This window comes from Dermochelys coriacea, chromosome 23 (genome assembly GCF_009764565.3).
Source record: "Dermochelys coriacea isolate rDerCor1 chromosome 23, rDerCor1.pri.v4, whole genome shotgun sequence".
NCBI lineage: Eukaryota > Metazoa > Chordata > Testudines > Dermochelyidae > Dermochelys > Dermochelys coriacea.
Window position 1 is genome coordinate 15,728,651 of NC_050090.1, and position 17,422 is coordinate 15,746,072.

General features: G+C 49.6%; 2 protein-coding genes across 2 annotated transcripts; both read right to left on the reverse strand.

Annotated features, from left to right (window-relative positions):
• Nucleotides 1-7,274: 7,274 nt before the first annotated feature.
• Nucleotides 7,275-8,859, reverse strand: LOC119846999 (olfactory receptor 5C1-like). Its single transcript, XM_038381343.2, has one exon. The coding sequence runs from the start codon at nucleotides 8,337-8,339 to the stop codon at nucleotides 7,275-7,277; it is 1,065 nt and encodes a 354-aa protein (XP_038237271.1). The 5' UTR covers nucleotides 8,340-8,859.
• A 5,434-nt stretch (nucleotides 8,860-14,293) lies between these two features.
• On the reverse strand, nucleotides 14,294-15,232 carry LOC119847042 (olfactory receptor 1361-like). Its single transcript, XM_038381403.1, has one exon. It carries the CDS (start codon nucleotides 15,230-15,232, stop codon nucleotides 14,294-14,296), a length of 939 nt encoding a protein of 312 aa, XP_038237331.1.
• Between the last annotated feature and the right edge of the window lie 2,190 nt (nucleotides 15,233-17,422).

The window sequence follows — 17,422 nt, forward strand, 5'->3', positions numbered from 1 at the left end:
GCTCCTGCCCTTCGATCCCAATGGAAGGTTTTGCCTCAAGGAATGAAAAATTCACCCACAATCTGTCAACTTTTTGTTGCATGGGCTATTCACCCTATTCGAACAAGGTATCCCCACTGGAAAATATATCATTATATGGATGATCTTTTGTTTGCGGCTCCTACAGCCTTTGAACCCTCTGTTATTGCATTGATTACTTCCCAATTAGCACAAGCAGGTCTTGTAGTGGCCCCGGAAAAGGTTCAAACCCAACCTCCCTTTTTATATTTGGGTCTTCGGGTTACTGATCGTACAGTACGTCCTCAACATTAGACATTTTCACCTCATGTCCAGACACTATATGATGCTCAGAAATTACTGGGTGAACTTCAGTGGCTTTGCCCACTTTGTGGTATCACAAATCATGATATAGCCCCTCTCCTTCCTCTACTACAAGGGGGGAGAAGTCCCGGGGATAAACGACAATTATCAGCACAACAGCGGGAGGCATTACAACGAATTGGTCAAAAGGTTGGAAATGGTTATTCGGGCAGATACAAAGAAAATCTGCCCTTTGTGGTAGCAGTTTTTAGTTTGGATTCAGTATTGGAAGCATTGTTATTTCAATGGGATGAGAAGGATAGAGATTCGTTAATAGGGTTAGAATGGATATTTCCACCCTGTAAAAATATACAGACGGTGACTTCCAGAGTTGAAGCTATAGCTATGTTAATAATGCAAGCACGAAAAAGAGTAACTACCATGACAGGGACTGATCCGCACCAGATTTTGTTACCCTTTTCCAAAATGCTTATTACACAGTTGTTGATGCATGATACTATGTTCGCCATTGCCTTAGCTGATTATCAAGGCCAATTGAGCTGTCACTACCCGCCCCACCGTCTCTTTTCCTCCCCTCTACAACTAGAAGGACACCTTATGAAGCAGGAAAGACCGGTAAAAGGAATAACGGTGTTCACTGATGCGGCGGGACAAACGGGAACCGCGGGGATGGTATGGTGGGATGGATGTGTTTGGGCCCATAAAAAGATTATTAGTGAAGGATCAGTGCAGATACTAGAACTTTTGGCCATATTTATGGTCTTTGAAAATTGGAGCAAAGAACCACTCAATGTTATAAGTGATTCCAAGTATGCTGTGGGTTTGGTGAATAAGTTGGAGAGAGCGAAGCTTGGAAGAATCCACAATCCTAGATTACAACAAATACTTTTGCGTCTTTGGCATCGACTTGATGGGAGAAGGGACAGATATTTTGTGGGGCATTTAAGAAGCCACACGGGCCTACCGGGATACTTAAGTATAGGGAATGAGCAAGCAGACACTCTAGTAGGATCCGTGGTGGTACCGAATCAATTTGAGCAAGCCCGTCTATCTCATGAGTTCTTCCATCAGTCGGCAAGAGCTCTTACTCAACAATTTTCCCTACCCATATCTCAGACCCGGAGTATTGTGGCCTCATGCTCAGAATGTAATAAAATAGCCCCTGCTTTTCCTATTGGGGTCAATCCCCGAGGCTTAGAAGCATTAATATTATGGCAATCAGATGTTACTCAATATAATCCATTTGGAAAACAGAAATATGTTCATGTATCTATAGATACTTTCTCTGGGGCTATTTGGGCCACGCCCCATGCTTCCACCAGTAGTAAGGATGTAATCAAACATTGGCAGGCATGTTTTGCAGCACTAGGTGTGCCAAAAACAATAAAAACAGACAATGGAGCTGGGTATATCGCTAGGCGTACGCAAGCCTTTTTGCAATTGTGGGGAGTAAACCATAAAACAGGGGTGTCGGGGAATTCGACAGGCCAGGCCATTGTTGAGCGCACTCATGCTACTTTAAAAGGAATGTTAGATAAGCAATCACGATGTGGGGAGGATGCTATACTGCAGACTCCCGCTGGGCGACTAGCGAAGGCTATATATGTATTGAACTGGCTCCAACCTATTAACTGTTGATAACAATAATAATGTTCCAATACAAAAGCATTTAGGGGGAACAGGGATGGAAAAGGAGCAGGAAAAACCAAAGGTAAAGTGGTTTGATTATGCCTCTCAACAGTGGAAAGGACCGGTACCGTTATTAACCTGGGGTCGGGGTTATGCTTGTGTCTCCCTTGACGCAGGTTCTCGGTGGATACCCGCAAAGTGGGTCCGGCCCTGTATTACAGAATCAACGAAGGATGAAACTACTGCTTCTATGGATAATCCTATGGCCCCTATAGCTAGTCTCTTCTCTGCTTACACGCATTGATCCCTGTCAGAACGTATGGGTCACCTGGGCGAATCAGACAGGGCAATCTTCATTTTGTTTATCTATGGCAACACCCGCGGACCCTTTTAGTACGTGCCTTATAGGTTATCCGAGTATAGATTTAAATGGATATCGAGAGTACGTTAGCAATGATAGTGTTCTTCGCTCAAGTGATTTTAATGATACTAACATTAATAATACTTGTTATTGATTATATAATGGGACACCAGGGCAACAGTGCCCGGGGGTTGCTTGGAGTTTATTGCAAGGAACGCTAATAAATTTATTAAATCAACCACTGCTTAACCCACCCCAAGAACTCACATTATTAGGATCCTTACCCGCAACAATAAACGATACTCATAATCATTCAATGGGGTGCATTGAATTAGGTGGACTATTCCATGTATTGTATTCTCAATATGGGTGGAAAATGAATGCTTCTATGTTTTCTAATACGCAAAATATTACGCCAATTGCCCCCTTTGTGGCGGGAAATTATTGTCAGCAAGGAGGGGCCAACCTAGGCTTACAATTGCCACAAAAGGGTATATGGAATAATGGATCAGCAAAGGCATTACCACCAGGGACCTTTCTTATTTGCGGAAATCACGCATGGCAGGGTATCCCTAGTTTTCCCATGGGAGGGCCATGTTATTTAGGCCACTTGACACTGTATGCACCTAACCGTAATATGATTAAACGCCAAAGCAATCGCACTAGGCGAGCATTGGAGGACTTTACTCCTGATTGTAAGGATACAATAACCTTTTGGGATACTCCTTCAAAAATATTTGCGGCATTTCTTGCCCCTGGTGTTGCTAGTGTAAAGAGTTTAGTTGATTTAGAGAAATTGGCTTGTTGGAGTATTAAGCAATTTAATTTAACTTCAGAAATATTGACTGCTTTACTAATGGATGTAGATAGTATTCATCATGCGGTATTACAAAATCGTGCTGCAATTGATTTTTTGCTGTTAGCCCATGGGCATGGATGTGAGGATTTTGAAGGTATGTGCTGTTTTAATTTGTCTGACCATTCTCATTCCATCCATGAATTACTAGCACGGTTAGAACAAAATCTTCATAAATTAACAAAGGAAAATTTATGAAGTCTAAATTTGGATGGCCCGGCTGGCTAACTTCGTTGTTACATATTATAATAATAAGGGGATTTTGTATTTGTATTTTTTGCTTATGTGGTCCTTGTATAATCCAATGTATGCGTTGGGCTATATCTCGCATGGTTTCTGCTGCCTTTAAAAAACAAAAAGGGGGAGGTGTGGGAGATGGAGACTATCAAATGTTCTAAGGAAGAATTTGTCAATGGAAGATATCAGAATTTGGCAGAACATAAAGCTACCCCATGGGTCATGAGAAACGAAGTAAACAAGATTATACACGTTGGGAATTTGGCTACACTACAAAGCTAATAGCATGAGAAGCGACTTCTAGTTTCCAGCACAGCAGAATAATGAAACACTAAGATAAGAACATTGGATAATGAATTGTAAAAAGGATAAACAACTATTGTATATATATGACTGTATAATCAGAAATAAAATGCTTTTACCAGCAACGGTCTCAGTTGTGCTGCAAGCCAGCCTGCTAACAGCGACAATTTACTTTATTAAAGACATTAAAAAGGGCTCTATCCATATCCAAATTAGATCCCGGAGGTCTATAGCACACCCCAAGCGCTATCGTAGGAGAGGCTTTACTAGTTTTCTTCCCCAATGTAATTTTTGCCCACACGGACTCTGTCTTATCCATTGCATCGCTTCTTATTTCTTTACATTCTACCTCATCATTGATATACAATGCTACTCCACCACCTTTACCTTTGTTTCTGTCTTTCCTAAACAGCACATACCCTTCAATACCTGTAGTCCAGTCATGACTACTATTCCACCATGTTTCTGTTATCCCTATAATATCTGGTTTCACTTCCTGCACCAGTAGCTCTAGTTCCTCCATTTTGTTACCTAGGCTTCTCGCATTGGTGTACAAACATCTTAATTTTTGCTGTTTGGCCTCGCTCACATTTTGTACCCTATTAGGCACAGTCATTCTACAGCCAGTATAACCTATTAGACTAGTATCCACACCGCCCTCGCTCCTTATATAAATTCTCCTACCCACGGCTGTATCCTTTCTTACTTCGTCTTCTTCCCTCTCAATGCTAAAATCTGGCGTGGAGATTTCCTGGACATCTCCCATCCATCTCCCCCTAATTCATAGTTTAAAGCTCTCTTTATCAGTTGTGCCAGCCTCGATCCTAGAAGTCTATTTCCTTCCCTACTCAGATGAAGTCCATCCCGAGAGAACTGTCCTCTGTCTGTGAATGCCTCCCAGTGGCCATACATCCCAAAGCCCTCCTTATAGCACCACTGCCTAAGCCATCTGTTGACAGTCATAATCTTGTCACACCTTTGTTGCCCTTCTCTAGGAACAGGAAGGATCCCGCTAAAGATCACCTGAGCCTCAATTTCCTTAAGCGTCTTCCCCAGCCTAGCATAGTCTCCCTTAATACTTTCCAGCGAGAATCTAGCCGTATCATTTGTTCCCACATGAAGGATAATTAGGGGATTCTTTCCCGCTCCCTTTAGGATCCTTTTCAACCTCAGGTCTACATCCCGTATCTTAGCACCCGGAAGACAGCACACCCTTCTATTCTCTGGATCAGCTCTAGTTACAGGCCTGTCTATTCTTCTCAATAAAGAGTCCCCGATCACATAGACCTGCCTTTTCCTGGTGACTGTGCTATTCTCCAGTCTCTCCCCTGTTCCCTCTGGCTGCAAGTTCTTTCCATTCCTATTTTCCCTTATAATCTTCTTCAACCCATCCTGTATCCTTCTTGGGCTCATATTTGGTCTAGTCTCCCTTGACTCTTCCGCTTTTCTTATAGGACTAGCCTCTCTTCTCTTCTTCCTTACCCTTCCACCTTCAACAAGTACCTGCTGAGCCCCTTCTTCATTTTCCAACTCTGCAAACCTGTTCCTAAGCTCTATTTCTCCTTCACTAGCCCGTCTTTTCCTCTGCCTGGTTCTTTGAGTCACGTGTTTCCACTGACCACTTTCCTCACCCAGTCTCCCCTCAGAATTCCCCAGCCCTGCTTCCATCCGTGAGTCTGAGCTTTTCCCTTCAGATACCTCATATCTTTGCTCCATCATCTGCTCAAACCCCTTCCTAAACTCAACCGGACTTTCCACCTGCATCTCCAAACCTCGGATCTTTTCCTCCATCAGCTCTATCAGACGACATTTCATGCAGAAAAAACTCTTACTGGTTCCCCCCTCCAGGATCATGTACATACCACAGCTTCCATATCCAGTCATCCTCAATGTGTCTTTCGCTACAGGAGTCACTCCCACAGCTGCCTCCATATCTGTCATCACCTTCCCACCTAAATCCTGTTAATCTGGGAAACACAAGGCACACCAAAAAGACCAGCCCCCCAGCAAAAGCAAACCCCAAACAAGCACCACAATCTAAACTCCCCTTGCAAACTCCCACTCAAACTCCCCTGTTTAGAGCTCTGTTTGCTAGCTCCTGTGCCGCTGCAACTGTCTGTCCCCTCATCATTAAAAATGTATGCCTTACTTCCAGTCTGAATTTGTCTAGCTTCAACGTCCAGCCACTGGATCGGGTTAGACCTTCCTCTGCTAGACTAAAGAGCCTGTTATTAAATATTTATCCCTCATGTTGGTACTTATAGACTGGGCTCGAGTCACCCCTTCACCTTCTCTTTGTTCGGCTAAACAGATTGAGCTCCTGGCATCTCTCACTACATGGCAGGGTTTCTAAATCAGGAGACTTGTGTTTTGCGGGAGTATAGTTGCATGTAATCGACAAAGCCCCTGATATCAGTTCAATCCTGATGTTATCGGTACGTCAACTCACCCTAACCAGGACTGCAGTTGCACCAGGGCCAAATACAGAGGAACTAGAACCAATCTCCACTCCAGTCAAGAGTTCCCTATTTATCTAACATAGGAATACACAACACAGGCACACCCGTCCCCACCTGGGTCTCCCTGTGCGCCCATGTCCAACTCATCCCCGATGTGTTCATTACTGATAATGAATCCACACCGCTCTGGGCATCGTTAAGACACTGGTGCCCTCGGGAACGGGAGCTGGGGGTGGAGGCGGAGCGCCTGATGAGTTGTGGTGGAGTTTGTGGTAATTAACAGGACATTTGTTTCCAAACTGGCATTACCCAGGTGACAGAGTTCAGAGATTCGTCCCCTGGTGCAAGCGCAGATCTCTGTGAGATGCTTGGAGTCAGTAAGATCCCCTGACTATGGTGTATAGAGGTTGGGCTGCAACCCCAGATTGCTGTGTCCAATTCTAGAGGGATTCCACCCCCCAGCAATGTCTATAGGAGACTATCTGATTCAAAGGGTGAGGAGAAGGTGTGGACGGGTGCAGTCCTGTCCAAAGCCTACTCCTAGGGGCTAAGCGTGTAAGGGGCCATGAAATGCAGAGACAGGATGGGGCCATTGGCCATTAGGGTTTCATGTTGTCAGTGACAGCCTGAGAACAACCCTGCTGTCACATGGGGACTGGGGGCAGTGGTTGGATTCAGGCAAACGTCCCCGTTGGTTTCCAGAGGGCATTTGTCCGAGTGAGGATGGGATACGGTCTACAGAAAAAGTGCTCACAGCTAGAGTAGGGAGCCAGAAGGGCTGTCAGCTAGATTTTGATCATTTTACTCAGGCCGGGACTATGCTAAGAAGTTGGTCGACCCAACGACGTCACTCCAGCGTGTGAAAAATCCGCACCCCAGAGAGATGTAGCTAAACCCAGCTAACCCCCAGTATACACAGTACTGGGTCGATGGAAGAATTACTCCATAAGACCTAGCTACTGCCTCCTTGGGAGGTGCATTACCTACGCCCACCCATTGGAGTAGGTTGCGTCTACACTGAGGCACTACACCAATGCCGGTGCGGACTCTAAGCAGCCATCTTGCCCCATCTCCCCTTCCCTCGCCCACCCCTCCTCCAGCCCCTTCCTCAGCCCCCCCAGATGCGGCGCCCACCCATGAGTCGCCTCGCCAGGGCCCCCTTGACGTCGGCATTGCGCAGGCTGTAGATGGCGGGGTTGAGGGTGGGGATGACCACGGTGTAGAAGGCAGCAGCCATCTTGTCAGCCTGTGCAGCGTAGCTGCCTTCGGGCCGCAGGTACATGAAGATGAGGGTCCCGTAGAGCACGGCCACAGCTGCCACGTGGGAGCCACAGGTGGAGGCAGCCCGGCACAAGCCCGCCCGTCCCACGGCCCCGAGGATGAGACCGTAGGTGGCCAGGATGGCCAGCAGGGTGACGCTCTGGATGGCGCCGCAGATGGCCAGCAGCAGGGCCTGGTTGAGGCTGGTGTCGGCGCAGGCCAGCTCCAGCACGGATGGGATGATGCAGAAGAAGTGGTCGAGGGTGTGGCTGCGGCAGAAGGGAAGGCGGAAGGCCAGGCTGGAGTGCACGGCCGCACTGGCTGCCCCGGCCGCGTAGGAGCCCAGCACCAGCCCGCGGCAGAGGCGGGGCGACACGGCGGCCTGGTAGTGCAGCGGGCGGCAGATGGCAGCATAGCGGTCGCAGGCCATGGCGGCCAGCAGGCAGCACTCCGCGTCCCCCGCGGTGGCGAAGAGAAACATCTGGAGGGCACAGACCGGGCCGGGGAGGGCGGCCCAGCTGGCCAGCAGGCCCCACAGCATGACGGGGCCCACGGCGCAGCAGGAGCAGAGGTCCAGCAGGGCCAAGTGGCTGAGAAAGTAGTACATGGGGGTGTGGAGGGAGCGCTCGGCCCGGATCAGAACCACCAGGCCCAGGTTCCCCGCCAGGCCCAGCAGGACGATGGGCAGTGCCAGCAAGAAGAGGAGCAGACTTAGGGCTCGGCAGGAGGGGAAGCCCACCAGGAGGAAGTCGGTCACCACCGTCTGGTTTGGCCCAGCCATGGGGGGGCACGGATCTATGGGGAGAGAGTGTGGGTGACAGCTTGCCCCTCTGCCAGTGCCCTCAGCCCAGGGTGGGGATGGCACTGCTCCTAGTGTTAAGGGTCTGGTGTTCAGGCAGGGCTGGCCTGGCATGGCATGGAGATGCAGCCACCTCTGGGGCGGAGCAGCTGGGGAACAGCCCCACGTAACGCCACACAACAATTTAGGCTACGAAGCAAAGAATAAGGCAACATCCAAACACATCTTTAGGGACGTTGGCAGGCGAAAGGCATTGGTGAAGAAAGCGGGGTTCACGGCATTCCCTTTGGAAAGAGGGGGCAGTGATTTAAATCTGCAGACGCTACTGAGCTGCAGGGAGCTGCAAAGATGCCTGGGGCAGGGAGACGAGATAGAGGGACCCAGAGACAGCGTGGGAATGTGGCGTGGACAGACCGCAGGACGGGCACTCGGGACTCCTGGTTCTATTTGCAGCTCCGCTACTGACCAGCTGGGTTACGCTGGGCAAGTTACTTCACAACTCTAGGGCTCTGCTTCCCCTGGCACATTTAGACTGGGAGCTCTCCAGGGCAGAGCTGGTCTCTCAGTGTGTCTGGGCAGCAACTGGCACGATGGGGCCCTGCTCTCTGGCAGGGTCAGGGCAGCACCTGGCATGACAGGGCCCTGATGTGTGCACTGCTTAGTGCAACCTGCCCCCCCACCCCTCCCCCAGTCATCTGCAGCCTCTTAGCGGTACCATAATATACATCCCCATAAAGCGTGGAGGAACACAGTTCCTAGCCTGGCTCTTTGACGGGAAGGAACACCTTGTCGGGGTTGGTGGCTGAGAGCCCCAAGGCCCTGCGGTTATTGGGGGTGCACAGTCAGAACAGAGGAGAGAGGGGGATGGTGCAGACAGCTTTGGGGAGACCCTCCCCCCTGCCCTGAACACTGATTCCTCCATCCCAGACTGAACTGTACACACAGGGCTGGGGCGGGGGGTTCAGAGAGGATCCCCAGGCTTGACAGAGGAGAGAAGGACTAACATGGGGGGCCGAGGCTGAGAGGTACTGAGGGGGGTGGACTAATTGCTAAGGGGATCCCCCAAGCAGGGCAGGAAATAGACAGGAGGACCGCTAAAGAGAAAGAAGGAAAATTGCCTCCTGATGAGAAATAGAGGGACTGGGAGCCCTTTATGGGCAAAGCGTAGAGGGATTCACCACTGAGAATGCAGGAGTCCTGGCTCCCAGCCCACTCTGCTCTAACCCACCAGACCCCACTTCCCTCCCAGAGCCAGGGAGAGAACCCAGGAGTCCAAGCTACCAGCCCCTCCCCCCTGCTCTCACTGACCAGACCTCACTTCCCTCCCAGAGCAAGAGAGAATCCAGGAGTCCTGGCTCCAAGCCCCAGCTGCTCTAACCCACCAGACCCTTCTCCCCTCCTGGAGCCAGGGATGGAACCCAGGCGTCCTGACTCCCAGTGACTGTGGCTGGACAGCTCCCTGAGCAGAGATGGACTCAGCGAGCAAGGAGGTGATGGGGGTCAGTGTGGAGAGGGTGTCCCAACCCAGAAAAGGCCCCTGGTCCCATCCCTGCCCCAGGGCACCAGCCCTACCTGGTCAGGGGCAGGGTCTGCATCTTTCTCGGTGCTGGTGCCCGCTGCTTTCCACCCAGGTGGTGCCAGGGCTTTTATGGCCCCTTTCCCTGGCATCCACGTGTCCTCCCCTGGCACTGACTCCCAGGGCTCCTGGCTGATCCAATCCCCACCGTGCCAGCCAGGCCCCACAGACAGAGGGGCTGGGCGCGCGCATCACCCCCAGCTCCTGTCCATGCGGATTCAGACGCAGGCAGCTAATTGCATGGGAAATTGGTTCCCAGGGCAGGGGGGCATGCTGGGCCACAGCTTCCCTCCTCCCCCCCAAGTGCTCCCAGTAACCCACGTTCTAGCAGGGACAGCCTCAGATCTTCTGCCCTGCTGCCAGTCCCTGTGTGGCACCAAGGGCGTCGGCCCTTTTCACCCAGCATGGTGGGAGGGAGATGCCTTCCCATGTGCTTCCGAGGCTGGGCATCTGTGTTTTTTGAGACCCCACTCCTCTCCCAAAGCCGGGGAGAGAACCCAGGAGTCCTGGCTCCCAGGCCCCCCCTGCTCTAATCACTAGACTCGACTCCCCTTCCGGAGCTGGGCTTTCACCTAGGGTGTGAATTTTCTAGTCTTGGAAGGTGCCCCATTGCCTTGTGCATATGAGGGGGGATAGTATCCAGTGGTTAGACCAGAAGGGGATGGGGGAATGAGGAGGCAGAGGGGCGACATGGCGGTTTACATCCCTGGGCGCCCTGAAGGGAACATCCTGGCTCTGAAAGCGATAGAAACAGAAGTGGGGGGCTCCCGTTGCCCCCACAGAAGCCCGTTCTCCTAACCAGCAATTTGTTCTGCTTCTCAGCCCCAAAACCAAACCTGCCCCCCAATTCTGCCCCCTCCAGCATCCCATCAATTGTGCCCCCAACAATTCTGCTGTTCCAAGCCCCCACTGCAATCCAGGCCCCTCCAGCCCCCACCAACTGGGGGTGAAGGAGGAGCGGCTGATGGGTTGTGGTGGGAGTTTGTGGTAATTAACAGGACCTTTGTCCCACAATCTCTCCAAGCTGAGCATTTTCCAAGGGACGGAGTTCAGAGATTCTCCCCCGGGTGCTAGTGTCGAGCTCTGTGAGACGCTTGAAGTCATTAAGCGCCCCGCAATTATGGCGCCCCAGATCCCTGTGTCCAAAAGATAGGTGGAGGAGACCAGCTGATTTCAAAAGGTTAGGAGAAGGTGTGGATGGGCTGCGTCCCGTCCAGAGCCTCCTTACTAGGGGCTGAGCATTTAAGGGGCCGTGAAGTGCAGAGACTGGATGGAGCCACTGGCCATTGGGGTCTCCCATTGTCAGTGACAGACTGAGAACAACTCTCGTGTCACACAGGCCAGGAACGGCTGTTGGATTTTGGACTGGATGGGAGCTGGCACCCCCTATCTAGAGAAGGCCTGTGTCTCATTCCCTGCCCACGGGAGCTGGCCAGTGCACTACCTTAATGCCAAATTAGAGCCGGTGCCCCCAGAGGGAAAAGACCCATTTATCCCATTCCCTGTCCCCCAGAACTAGCCCCTCCCTCCAATGATATTGCTGTATATATATAAAAACGTTGGTGTTTATTTACAAAGCTTCTAAGCCCGGTTACATTTTCACACCACTGCAAGACGATGTGATTGAAGCATTTTTAATTTTTATTTAAGTGTTCACAGTTGCAAGAAATTACAGGAGAGGTCAGAGAATCATTGTTTCATGACAATCGATGTTGCGATTCAAAAAGATAAAGCTTGCTATCCGTGTCAACAGAGGGGATAGCTGTGTTAGTCTGTATCCACACAAACAACAAGGAGTCTGGTGGCACCTGATGCATCTGAAGAAGTCGGTTTTTTACCCACAAAAACTTATGCCCAAGTAAATCTGTTAGTCTTTAAGGTGCCACCAGACTCCTGTTGACACAAATTGTCAGCATCACAAGGTCCAGCAAAATAGACATCGTAAATATCTTTGGATCCCACGCCAAGATGCTCTCAAGCAGAAGATTTCGATGATTGTCAATGGAAATATTTTGTCGCCAGTTTGCATGCATTGGGGGAAATCAATGCTTACGGATAAAAAAAATGAATCCTTCCAAGGCTATAGATGGAATAGTATATGTGTGTGTGTGTACGTGCATGCATGAAGCAAGATAGATAGTTAATATAAAAAGCACCACCTCATTAATTGCTTGACAGCCCTAAATAATATATAATCGTCATTTATTGCACAATTAATCGCACTGTTAAACAATAATAAAATACCATTTCTGTTTAAAAATTCTCCATTTTCAAATATGTTGATTTCATTTACAACACAGAGTACAAATACTGTACTGTGCTCACTTTATATTTATTTTTGATTACAAATATTTGCACTGTAAAAAAGAAACAGAAGTAGTAGTATTTTTCAATTCATCCAACATAAAAGCAACCCATCACAAGTAGACTTTCAATAGAGTTACTTTATTCCTTAAATATTACCTGGACACATCTCAGTTGTGATAAGTCACGAGCTTTCTGGAGATACCACACAGGTTCCGCTTTATGGCTAAAGATCTCACAAGACAGGTGTTTGGTGGAGTGAGTTTGTCGGGACTGAGTTGCAAAGACCTGGGGACCCTTCACCAAGGCACCTCTATCACTGCTTCTTACCCAGTGGCTAAGCCACCAGTGGGGCTGTATGAGGTTGTACCAGATCCTGCAGTTCTAGCCAAAGATCCTAGGTATGGTTCCCTCTCAGGGGCTGTGGCTTTTTCATGGATTCTCAGGCTACTGTCATCATGTACCCTGACCAGGCCAAAGAACGGCCCCCAGATAGTTCCCATCTCCTCTCGATATGCAGCAGCAGTCCAAAGAGCAGAGTGTTAGAAATCATTAAGAAAGGGACAGATAATAAGACAGAAAATATCATAGTGCCCCTATATAAATCCACGGTCTGCCCGTATATTGACTACTGTGTGCAGATCTGGTCACCCCATCTCAAAAAAGATAGATTGCCCTGGAAAAGATTCAGAAAAGGGCAACAAAAATTATTAGGGGTACAGAAGGACTTCTGTATGAGGAAAGATTATAAAGACTGGGACTTTTCAGCTTGGAAAAGAGACAGCTAAGGGGGGATATGAGAGAGGTCATAAAATCATGACAGATGTGGAGAAAGTAAGTGATGAAGTGTTATTTACTCCACATAACACAAGAACTAAGGGTCACTGTAGCAATGTGATGACTCACCAGCACGGCACCTCCTGCTGGTTGTCTCAGGAATTTGCTCTTCCAGCCCAGAGCAGACCCATGTCTTGCCTGCCACTGGCCCCCGTGTCCCTCCCAGACCCCAGTGCCTTTACCACTCTGGGTCTCCCCTCCCTGGGGAACCCCCAACCCTCTAAATCCATCTTGCCTCAGTGGCTACTGCCAGTCATCATCTAGCCCCCACTCACTGGGGCAGACTGCAGTGTAATGGCCACTCCTCATTGGCAAGGTGTTAGGACCAGCAGCCTTTGCCTATTCCCAGTACCTCTGCAGCCCCAGGACCTTTCTGGGCCTTTCCCAAGGCCTGCAGCCTGGGGGTTTACCAGGCTGGAGCTCCCTTTGCTCTTCCCCAGCACTGCTCCACTTAAGGTACCTCACTCTCAGGCAGCTAGCCCTTCCCACTCCAGGGCTAGAGCAAGACTCCCCAGCTTCTGGCCCTCAGCCCTCTTATAGGGCCAGTTGTGGCCTGATTGGGGCATGGCCCCAGCTGTGGCTATTTCCCCCAATCAGTCTAGCTTTTCCCCAGCTGCAGCCCTCCCCAGGGCTGCTTTAACCGCTTCAGGGCCGGAGCGGGGTAACTACCCTGCTACAGTCACCCAATGAAATGAATAGGCAGTAGGTTTAAAACAAACAAAAGTAAGTATTTTTTCCACAGTCAGCCTGTGGAACTCCTTGCCAGAGGATGTTGTGAAGGCCAAGACTATAACAGGGTTGAAAGAAAAACTAGATAAGTTCATGGAGGATAGGTCCATCAATGGTTATTAGCCAGGATGGGCAGGGACGGTGTCCCTAGCCTCTGTTTGTCAGAAGCTGGGAACGGGCAACAGGAGATGGACGCTTAATGATTCCTGTTCTGTTTATTCCCTCTGGGGAACCTGGCACTGGCCACTGTTAGCAGACAGAACACTGGGCTAGATGGACCATCCGTCTGACCCAGTATGGCCAGTTTTATGTTCACAGCTTTGACTCTTTGGGCCCATTTATACTATCTAAATTAATACAACAGATCTTGTGGTTGATCCAGTCTGGCCATGCCCTTGAGAACATGCCTTAATTTACCCCCTTTTCTATGGAAAGGCTTGGGTTGCATGTAAGTGTGTATGTGTAGGTGGGTGTGACCCTGCATATCTGTTAGTTCCACCAGATTTATGTCTGAGGAGAAAAGAACCCAGGTATCCTGGTGGACCTAAGGGGGAAAGGTTCCCTGGACACATCTTGGGTGGAAAGTCCATACCCAGTGCACTGATGAAGCCGCAGGCTGGACTCACGTGCCCTGAGCCAGTACCTTCCTCCTTGCCCTCCTCAGGGCTGCAGCCACGTCCTTGTTCCTCAGGCTGTAGATGAGGGGGTTCAAGGCAGGTGCCACTGCTGTGTAGAAGATGGCCACCTGCCGGTCACGCTCCTGGACATAGCTGGAAGCCGGCCGGAAGTAGAGCCAGGCCACAGTGCCATAAAAGAGCGTCACCACGGTCAGGTGGGAGCTGCAGGTGGAGAGGGCCTTGCGTAGGCCGTGGGCGGAGTGCAGGCGGCACACAGTGACCCCTATGCAGGCGTAGGAGCCCAGAATGAAGACGAAAGGGGCCAGCACCACCAGGACACCTTCAGTGAAGGCTGCCAACTCATTGGAGAAGGGCCGGGTGCAGGAAAGGTGCAGCAGGGGTGGCAGGTCGCAGAAGAAGTGCTGCAGGTAGTGGCTGCAGTAGCGCAGCTGGGTGGCCATGATGGTGTGCAGCAGGGAGTGGGGGATCACCACGGCCCAGGAGGCAGCGGCCATCTTGAGGCACAGAGGCCGCGTTACCATGGCAGCATAGCGCAGTGGATTGCAGATGGCCACATAGCGGTCATAGGCCATAGCAGCTAGCAGGTAGCCCTCCATGTTGCCCACAGCCATGAAGATGAAGAGCTGGGCCATGCAGCTGGCAAAGGGGATGGCCCGACGCTGGGTCAGGGCATGCACCAGGGCCTGGGGCAGGGTGATGGAGGCGAAGCTCATGTCCACCACAGCCAGCTGGCTGAGGAGGAAGTACATGGGGCTGTGGAGCCGGGGGTCAGCCCACACTGCCCCAAGCAGCAGAGAGTTGCCAGCTAGGTTCACCAGATATGTGGTCAAGAGCCCTACGAAGATCAGCGGCTTCAGGTCCCGGCGTTCGGACAGACCCAGGAGCACAAACTCAGAGACAGATGTCCAGTTGGCATAGTCCATGGCGAAGGACTGTGGTGGCACCTGAGCGGGGAGGAGAAGGGAGTCACTAGTGATGTAACGTGCTTACGAATTATGCCAGTCCTCTTTGGATAACGGTTTAACAGCTCAATTTTGTTTTAAAGCTGTTCCACATTGGAGACACCAACCCAACCCTTGCTGAGTTCTACTCATGGTTACTGACCCTTGCTGTTAAAAATTTACACCTTACGTCTTGTCTGAATTTGTCTAGCTTCAACTTCCAGACACCGGCACTCAGTATTCCTTTGTCTACCAGACTGATGCTTTATGACACTGGCAAACCAAGCATCTGCTTTTGCCAAGACAGCAGGCAAAAGCTAAGGACTAACAAACTCATAGCTGGAGGCCAGAGCAGTTCACCCATATGGTAGTTTTGCTCAAAACAGGGATTAGTCTCATAAGAATGTATTTAGCGTTTTGACTCTATGTAATGCTTGTAAATTGCTGCAAGCATTAATCTCACTTACAATGTCGGTATTCCAAGCTATAAGAAAATATGTATGTTTTGCTTTATAACTTAGAAATTGTTTGCTCTGAACTTGGGAACCCTCCCCACCACCCATCCAGAAGGACTATCCAGATCAGATGGGCTACCAAGGATCATCGCAATGCAATGGATTGGTTAATGACCCTGTTACACTTGCAAAATGCTATGTGCAAGAAGGTTCATCCTGGGGTCTCAGAAGCTGAATGAAGGAAATAAAACAAAGTCACAGGAAAATCATCCATCTCTTTGTCATTTGAACTCTGACAGGGCCAGACACCAAACTGAAGCCAGGGGTTACCTCTTGGGTCTGCCCTGAAAGACACTTTGATGGGACAGATCTCTATAGGTCGGTCACTCACAGGATTTCAATGACAACTCATTGATGTGTATGTATTTGCTCACTTTAACCTGTGAATAACTCTCTTCTTTCTTTTTCCCTGTTAATAAACCTTTATTCCAGGGTGGTTATGGGTGTTGTCTTTGGGGACTGGAAGCAACCTGAATGTGGCAGGATTTTTGGTGGAAGTGACCACTGATCACTACAGACCTCAAGATGTCATCAAGTCCAGCCTCCAATGCTGTGGCAGGACCTAGTAAACCTAGACCATCCCTGACAGGTGTTTGTCTGGCCTCTTCTTAGAAACCTCCAATGACTAGAGATCCCACTATTGGAAGCCGGCTCCAAAGTTTAGCTACCCTCAGAGTTAGAAAATTTTTCCTAACCTCTAACCTAAACCTCCCTTGCTGCAGATTATGTGGACATAGAGAACAATGGAGTCCCATCCTCATTATAACAGCCCGTAACAAATGTAAAGACTGTTCTTCTTTTCTCAGGACTAAACATGCTCTGTGTTTTTAACCCTCTCTTCTAGATCAGTTTTTTAAACCTTTCCTCATTCCTGTTGCTCTCCTTTGGACTGTCTCCAGTTTGACCACATCTTTCTTGAAGTGTGGTGCCCAGAACAGGACACAATATTCCAGCTGAGACCTCACCAGTGCCAAGTAGGGTGGGACAGTTACATCCTGTGTCTGATATACAACACTCCTATTAACACACCCCAGAATATTAGTCTTTTTTCACAACTGTTTCACTTTGTTGACTCACCAGTTATTTCCCATTTTCTAGCTGCGCCTTCGACTTTTCCTGCCCTAAGTGAAGTACTTTGCTCTTCTCATTTTTTCAGTGCCACCTTGTTGTATTCAGACTGATTCTCTGATTTGTTGAGGTGACTTTGAATTCACATCCTGGCCTCCAAAGTGCTTGCAACCCCTCCCAGTTTAGGATTAGCTGTACATTTCATAAGTGAGCCCTCCACTCCATTATCCAAGTCATTAATGAAAATATTGACTAGTCCCGGACCCTGGACCATCCCTTGCAGGACCCTGCTAGATATGCCTTCCCAGTTTGACCAAGAACCGTGAAAACTACTCTTTGAGGACAGTCTTTTGGCCAGTTGTACACCCACCTTTTAGTAATTTCCTGACCGCTTCAGATGACCGACTGAAGCCCTGAAGCATGAGGTTGGATTCTAGTCATTGTTATAATACCGAGCTCCAAGTGTTACAGGCATGCTGAGGGAAATGCAGGTAATTCTGTTCTCTGCAAGGCCCATGAAGGAGTGAAAAGAGGATTCACAGAGTCCAAGGCGAGACAGGAGGGAGGTTCTGAAATAATCTTCCACTTG